This window comes from Caretta caretta, chromosome 9 (assembly GCF_965140235.1).
Source record: "Caretta caretta isolate rCarCar2 chromosome 9, rCarCar1.hap1, whole genome shotgun sequence".
NCBI lineage: Eukaryota > Metazoa > Chordata > Testudines > Cheloniidae > Caretta > Caretta caretta.
In genome coordinates, this window is record NC_134214.1 from 61,927,736 (window position 1) to 61,936,046 (window position 8,311).

The 8,311-nt window shown below is 49.4% G+C and overlaps 1 protein-coding gene across 2 annotated transcripts in view; it reads left to right on the forward strand.

Annotated features, from left to right (window-relative positions):
* The first annotated feature begins 66 nt into the window (after nucleotides 1–66).
* LOC125642918 (uncharacterized) overlaps nucleotides 67–8,311 on the forward strand; it is a 30,292-nt gene continuing 22,047 nt past the window's right edge. The window contains exons 1-6 of one of the 2 annotated variants that reach the window (XM_048864873.2): nucleotides 67–209; nucleotides 718–831; nucleotides 4,085–5,770; nucleotides 6,368–6,467; nucleotides 6,805–6,953; nucleotides 7,128–7,240. In XM_048864873.2, the coding sequence (XP_048720830.2) occupies nucleotides 149–209; nucleotides 718–831; nucleotides 4,085–5,770; nucleotides 6,368–6,467; nucleotides 6,805–6,953; nucleotides 7,128–7,240 (2,223 nt within the window). In that variant the 5' untranslated portion in view covers nucleotides 67–148. The remainder of the gene's footprint in view (nucleotides 210–717; nucleotides 832–4,084; nucleotides 5,771–6,367; nucleotides 6,468–6,804; nucleotides 6,954–7,127; nucleotides 7,241–8,311) is intronic. The other variant, XM_075132374.1, reaches the window with a different exon arrangement.

The following is an 8,311-nucleotide window of genomic DNA, read 5'->3' on the forward strand; positions in this document are numbered from 1 at the left end:
GCTTTCAGAGGAACACTGTGGCTGTTAGGGAAAGGGGTGGAGTGCTGGGAGGAACAGCAGCCAGTGGAGTAGGTTTGACTATAAAGAGGTAGGAAAAGGGAGAGAGACAGCATTTCAGCCTGCCTTTGAGTCTTCAGCAAACTTGGCCATGGCAGAAGGACGGGTCCAGTCACTTCATTACTCCATAGGGCTCCTGGGCATTGCTTCAGGTAGGAACCAAGTTTACCTGGCAAGGGAGGCTGGTGGTGGAATTGACGTTCTTGTCCAATGAGGTTACACATTTTAAATGGGGACTAACTAGATTCTGTTATGAAAGAAAGAGTTCTTCCCAGCAATGGGTTCTCTGAATCTTCCTGGCTTGGATAAAACCCTTAGATCTATAAACCAATCTGCATAAAGCAGTCAATAACATGTTTGTCTTGCCTTTCAAACACTGAGCTGAACTTTTCCATTTGGCCGGTTCTGGTTGGGAGTCAAACCTAAACTTTCCAATACAGTGTAGTTTCTAACATAATTCTTTACTGAGATTCACTTTCCTCTTTCTTTTCTCCTTCTGTCTCTCTTCCCTGGATTCCTCTTTTCCCCGATTGCTCTCTATTTCCATTCCTCTTTCTTGATTCCTTCTTTCTTTGCATTTTTCTGTTCCTTCATCTCCCTCTGTCTCCCTTTTTCCTGGAAAGCTTTTAAGACGTTTCTTTCCCCCTGTGTTCCATGCAGGATCCCTCTTGCTAGCTGTGTACTCCTACAGCTTCACCAGCCCAGCCCCTCTGATCCCCAGCACGACTCTGGGCGTCCTTTTGTTTGTTATATCAGCTCTCTTGGCTTATGCAGGTAAGACCAGGAGCACTGGCAGCTAACAGCCCTTTCTGCAGCTTATATACATATTTTTGTACTGACCTCTATTTTGCCAGCCGATAACCTTGCCAGATCACTGATTCTCTCACCTGAAATGATATGCCAGGGCACCAGTTTTGTCAATGTGCAGAGGGACTTGAGAAAGAAACATCAGTTCTAAATGAATCATTTACTGAGTTAGGCTCACTGCACTGGAAGTTTGCTCATTATAAAAACAATTTCGAAGCTCTGTAAGAGTGGTAGTTTAAGGGAAGGCAGTGAATTAAACTGTGTGTTAGTAAGTAGTTTGCCAAGGTCATAATCATTTTAGGGGGAAATCCCAGGTTATAAAAAGTTTCAAACTATTTTGACTGACTGGAGAATTACTCATGTCTCCCCACCAGGGGGAATGAAGAGACTGATGCTTCGGTTTCAGTACATTTATTTTAAGGGAGGCATTAATGGAATTGCCTTGTGTTGGTCCTGGCATTTTGCTAGATATTAAACAAAATGCTAACCAGAGGGGAGTGGTCATGGGTAACAAAGCTTTTAACCTCTAAGTACTGGGTTCAGATCTACTCTCAGCCAGTGCTGGCACAAAGCTGCCCTAAAGCCTGATCTAGAGTCCACTGAAGTCAATGGGAATCTATCAACGGGCCTCACTGGTTTGGGATCAGGCTCTTAGCATGGAGCAGCTTTTTGAAGGCCCTCGTGAAATGGGTTGGTAGCCTTGGTTCAGTGGGCAGGTGCTGTCTTCACGTCAGGCCGTGGTCAATCATGACAGAGGCCAGTGAACATCCTAGGGTTGCCAGGCACCCAGTTTTCAACCAGAATGCCCGGCTGAAAAGGGACCCTGGTGGCTCCGGTCAAAACCGCTGATCGGGCTGTTAAAATTCCGGTCAGCGGTGCAGTGGGGCTAAAGCAGGCTCCCTGCCTGCCCTAGCTCTGCACAGCTCCCGGAAGTGGCTGGCATGTCCGGCAACTAGGTGCAGGGGCAATAAGGGAAACTCCGTGTGCTGCCTCCGCCCCCAGTGCCAGCTCTGCAGCTCCCATTGGTTTGGAACCATGGCCAATGGGAGCTGTGGGGGTGGCTCCTGCGGGCACAGGCGGCACACACCGCACAGAGCTGCCTAACCATGCCTCTGCCTAGGGGTCGGACATGCTGGTCGCTTCTGGGAGCAGCATGGAGCCAGGGCAGGCAGGATCCTGCCTTAGCCCCGCTGTGCCACTGCCCGGGAGCCACCTGAGGTAAGTGCTGCCTGGCCAGAGCCCACACCCCAAACCCCCATCCCAAGTTGGAACCCCCTCCCACACCCAAACTCCCTCCCAGAGCCCGCCCCCACTCCCACATCCCAACCCTCTAACCCAGCCCTGAGCCCCCTCCCGGAGCCCACACCTTGCACCCCCTCCTGCACCTCAGTCCTACCCCAGCCCGGAGCCCCCGGCTGGAGCCCGCACTCTCTCCACCACTCCAACTCCCTGCCCCAGCCGGAGCTCCCTTCTGCACTCCAAACTCCTCACCCCCAGCCCCTTCCCAGAGCCTGCACCCCCAGCCCTCACCCTCACTCCCTCCCACACCTCAACCCCCTTCCCCAGCCCTGAGCCTGCTCCCGCGCTCCAAACCCCTTGGGCTCAGCTGAAGCCCCCTCCTGCACCTCAAACTCCTCATCCCCAGCCCCACCCCAGAGCCTTCACCCCAGCCCTCACCTTCTCCCACACCCCAACCCTGCCCAAGCCTAGAGCCCCCTCCCACACCCTGAACGCCTACTTTCTGGTCCCACTCCAGAGCCCACACCCCCAGGTGGAGCCCTCACCCCCTCCCACACCCCAACTCTCTGCCCCAGCCCAGTGAAAGTGAGTGAGGGTGGGGGAGAGTGAGCGACGGCGAGAGCGTGGCTGGAGTGAGTGGGGGTGGAGCCTCAAAGAAGGGGAGGGACAAGGGAGGGGCCTCAGGGAAGGGGCAGGGCAGGGGCAGGGCAGAGCAAGGGTGTTTGGTTTTGTGCAATTAGAAAGTTGGTAACCCTAGAATACCCGCACATGAAGGCTTGAGAGCTCTTGTACCCTTAGAGGTGAATTGCCTAATTATTACTTAGCCCAGTAGTTTGGGGGCATAAACGCAAAGGGTTAAATTATGGCCACCCTGCACTAATATAAGTGTGGAGTGCTTCTTACCCCCAACACACTTGTGCAGCAGCAGCCATGAATGGGTTGCTAGCTACACGGGAGCACTAAAGGAGAGGTCAGTCAGCACTGCAGTCTCCGGGGGAAGTATGTCAGGGCAGAGCAGATGTAACGACTGCTGTTTCTAAGGTTACTGCACCCCAGCTCCCTTGAGTCATAGCTGTTCCTCCACTGCACAGGCACAATGCCACAATGCCTTGCTCTAGCCCCCACTCCCAACATGGAGCTGGTTCACAAGGCCATAACGGAACGGAATGGAAATGGGGAAATTCTTGGGTGCTAAGTTCCAGCCCAGAATGAGCATCTCCCAGCCTAGGGATAAACTTCACAACACTAGGGGTTAGTAATGTGATCGTGGAAATCCTGAGGCACCATGGAAGGTGGTGGTCTAATATAGGAAGCGAAGAGGGCATGTAGCATGTTTGTAAAGTTGTAATACTGTTTTTGGGGTGATAGCGGAATTCCATTCAAACTCACATTTAACTTTAAGTCTCTCTAATCAAGTTCTCTGTCCACTTTCAGAGACAGGGCACTGTACTAGATTGATCTTGGGTCTGATCAGGTCTGGCAGTTCCTATGCTTCTTTATGAATGACTGTTTATGTATTAAGTGCCAACAAGTTGCTCTGTGCTGTACATGACATGTAATACACACAGGCTCTGCCCCAAAGGGCTGACAATCTAAACTAGACAGAAATGGAGCGGACAGGATGCACCGGGAAACCCAGAGGAGGGATCACCAGCACTTTAATTGTACTAGTCTATTATGACAATTATTATTGACTTTCTTCGTATGGACATAATGGAATTTGATGAAGAGACGATAATGGCTTGGGGGACACAGACTGGGAAGGATGGTCCATGAACAAGGGTTGGAGGTGTGGAAAATGGCAGAGAGTTTGTTGTGGGAACACGTGTAAGTTCATTATCATTAAGAAGTGATACAATTTACGTCAAAATGTGGCGCTGGGACGTGTCACTCTGGCACACTGACAAACACAGCCTGTTGTCCCGGTGGTGTCTCTACAAGCTGGTGGCATCCCTGCTTCCTTTGTTTATTTCCCTCATAGGAGTTCAGAAGAGCCTGAGAAGTGCCCCCTTGTTCAAGTCGCTGTGTCTGACCATCTCAGTGCTGTGGTGCAGCTATGGAGTCATCCACATCCTGGCAGGGCAAGGGGTCCTGAATGGCATTGATGATTTCCGCAATGCCGTTGTGCCTGGCCTGGCAACATTTACTTTGGGACTCCTCATCATTGGGGTGGTGGGCATCCTTCAAAGAGAGCTCATCCTTGCCATGGTTGCTTCTTGCATTTCGCTTGCCTGTGCCCATGAAATTGCCATGCTTTATAACACAGCTTTTGGTTCCTCGGCAGTGGCTTGCAATTATATGATTGTCTGCTTCATTGTGGGCTATTTTGCTGTGGGGAGGGGTCTTTATTTCCTCAGCAAGGAGAAAATCACCCTTCCTGGCACAGATCTGGCCAAGAGCAAGACCAATGAGCAGGTCCAGGCCAATGGTGCCAACACAAATGACTTGGCAGTCATTGGTCTGATCTTGAACATGCTGTCTGCCAGCGTCTTTGGCTGCAGGCTCCTGGGAGTGACCAGCAATCTATTTGTGGGCCAAGTACCTTGGCTTTGGGCAGCTGGGATTTACCAGATTGGGGTCTGCATTTTCTCTTACCGGGCCTTGGATACATTGGCTGCCACATTCTTTGGTTTCACCTCGGTGTTGAAATTTGCTGGAGGCTATTCTCTCCTGTACCGGATCTGGCAGCAGGATGAGCCGGTTTTCCCCGTCCCTTTCTTGGTGGTTTTTGCTATCCTCTTTGCTGTCTTGGGTCTTTTCATCACCATTAAAAGCCTGGTGGATGGCCTGTATTTGCTGTTTTATGTGGCCTACTGCATCGCCCTAGCCTGTCGCCCTCATGGTTTTTTTGAAGGTGGTCCCCAAGGTGTGGATGTGGCCATCTTTGTGGCCTCGGCCCTTATGGCTCTCATTTACCAGTACAACATGAAGGCAAGTGCCAAAATCCCTACAGGGGAGGGAACGGTCCAGGCCTTGCTGTCCCGCAGCAGTCATCTCAAACTTCGTGAAGGGAAAGACCTTCATGCTCCCTACCTTGGCTATTCCAAGTATGCCGATGCCGAGGTGCTTGGCTTTGCATGCAGCGTCCTTGCTTCCTTTGCTATCACGATGACAGTGGACCCAAGGGCACCACTTGCTACCATTGTCATACCCTGGGTGGTGGTAGCCGGAGGGATCCTTAAGCTTTTATGTGGTTCAGTGGCCTTTGCCCGTGGTAAGACCTTGGAGAGCAGTGCCTTCATTCTCTACGGGGTCATGTGGATCATCTGGGGCTTAGCCAGATATGGTGGTCTCTATGGCACTAGCAGGGGCTTCCAAGTAGCTGTAGGCATCATTGCCCTCATGCTTGTCAATTGCTTCATTGTCTTCTGCACTCTCTTCCTAAGCATTTCCTGGTTCATTTACTCCCTCACCTTCTTACTCATACTCATCAGCTTCTTGCTGGATGCAGTCAACGCCATCCCAGCTGGCTATGATATTGCTGTCACCATCATCTTTGGGCTGGCCAGCTTCTACTGCTTCCTGTCTGCTCTTTTCAACAGTACCTTTGAAGGGTCCCACTTCCCTGTGGGTAGGCCTATTATGAAACTCAGTGGTACTGGAGGAGGAAGCACCAAATGCCTTCACTTGCCTGCCAGGAAAGCTTCCTCAGTCAAGCAAATTGCAGGTAAGGAAAATGTATAGTGGAGAGAACAGGGGTAGGGGTTAACTGAGGGGTTTCACTTTGAAGAGAAGTCATGATAGAAGAAGAGCTACATTTTTTCCCCCATCTGAATCTACAAACTTTGATTATACTATGGCATTTTGACCAAAGCAGTATGGTCAAATGGTTAGAGCAGGAGAGTGGGAAGTAGGGGTCAAATGCTCTCCTGGTGTAAGTGGGAGAAATTCCATTGAAGTCAATGGCGTTGCACCCACTTATGTGGTTCAATATCTCCTGGTTTCTGTCCCTGGCTGGCCATCCCATCTACTTCATACAAATCCCACAGGCTGGCACTGCAACATGACACAGCTTCTGGGAATCCTTGCTGGGATATTTCAGGGGATAGAGGGGGAGGGTTACTCTCTGGATAGTGGGATGCCTACTTGCCTGCCTGGATATAACCTATAACTCTCCTTTAATGAACACTGGAAAATATACTGTAGTGGGCAACCCTTTAGCAGCCAGGGGATGAAGCCAAGGGCCCGTAGTTTGTCTTGTCCATCTATATCTCTTCTGTGAGTTTATGACTCAGCAGTTATCTGGGTTGTTTCCTGTTCTTAGAGATCATGAAGAATGGAGGAGCTTGTGGCATCCCCACCGACACAGTGTATGTTCTGGTGGCAGCCTGCAATCGACCTGATGCCGTAGAGAAAGCTTACAAGTAAGTGTTTTTACTACAGGCCCAGGCCAGGGCTTCTTCTAATAGTCTAGTGGAGACTCTAGTCACAGGCTGTAAGTGGCAACTGACAGCTGCTGTTGGGCAGTGTCTGCTGCAACAGGTCTGAAGGTGCAAGGGCCATGATTCAGCCCTCATAAGAGCAGTAAGCCTGCGGGTGAAGATCAGGGTTAGAAGAGGGAACAACTAGCGGGGTAATTGTCTCTGGAACATTCCTGGCTCCTGCCAGCTGATGGAACCAATTGGCTGGGACATCACAAGATTGTACAAAGAACAAAACATGGTGGCTAAAGAGCATTCCTTTCTTTTGTCTTCTTTACAGGACTAAGCGCCAGGCTCAGGATCGCCCCATGTCACTTTGGATTTCTAGTCTGAAGCAGCTGGAACCTACGAAGCATTTGTTCAACCCCATGCTGTGGGAATTCATGGTGGCTGCCTGGCCATCTCCCATTAGTCTGGTGGTTCCCAGAGGTGAGAGAATATTGTTGCTGTCAAGCTTTCCCCAAGGTGGAGAGTAGTGCTGAGCCAAAACAGAGCAATGTTGTGCACCGATGCTGGGCCGTTCCTTGCTTAGGTACATGGTACCACCACTGTTTGTAGACTCAACCCACATCAGCAAGTATTGTGTGGCTCTTCCCCTTACAGGGAAATGGGTGGACTTCCTGGGGATGAAAGACTCTGCTAAATATGTCGGTACCTCTCAGAGCATCGCCATCCGTATCCCCGACTGCTCCGTCACCACACATCTCATTGATCTGGTGAGTGACCAACGCACATCTCTCTCGGCTTGCTAAGGTCAAGCAGCAAGAAAAGTGACAGGTCTAATGATCACGTGGACCACAGTGGACAGGTTTGGTGTCAACAACTAGCAGTCAGCACATGGTGCAATGTCTAGGAACGGGTGTCAGGAGACCTAGGTACTTCTCCCAGCTTTGTCACTGTCTAATCTTGGGCAAGTCACTTCACCTCGCTGTTACTCCTGATGTAAAATGAGACGATACTAAAGCCAGTCAGGAATTTGTTGATAGGAAATTGCCGATTTGTCAAAACCAAAACATTCAGTGGAAAAGATCTGGAAAAAAAATTTTTGGAAGTGTCAAAAGCTCCTGTTTCGATATTTTCAAAACAAGAAATGCCAGTTTTCCTGTTCTGAATGACTTTTTGTTTTGAGATTGAAGCTGAGTAAATAATCGTAAAAGGTCAAAATTGAAACAAAATGTTTTGACTGACCCAAACCAACAGTTTTTTTGGATTTTTGGTTCCTGAAAGTTTTGGAGATTTTGACATTTCATTCCAATTCAGGATGGGGGGAAAATGGTCAAAATCTCAACATTTTTCACGGGATTGTACAATCCTTTCCAGCCCAGCTCGAGGTGATACTCACTTTTGTAAAGTTCTGGGGAAGAAAAGTGATGAGTATTATTATTACTGGCACAAAAAACTTCATTAAGGTTACGGTTGCAGGCACACATAGCAGTTGTTTGGTTGCACAGTTGCTTACAAGAATGTTTCAAAAAACCCAACAATCCAAATGTTAGAAACCTAGAAAATGCATAATTCTCACCCCTCTTGTCCGATTCACTGTATATTTACTAGAAAAGTTCTACCGCCATCTTACATCTAACCTCATATTTTGAATGCAATATGATCCTTTTTTGGACCGTGGAACAAATGATGCTTATTCAACCTAAATTATGGAATCAATGCCATTGCTCCATAAATTACCCCCAGCAGCGGTACGTGGGGTGACAACATCGCTGCCCAAATGTGCCTGTGTTAGTGTAATGCAGAGGTGGACAGCTGTATTTACCGTACCAAGTCACAGAAAC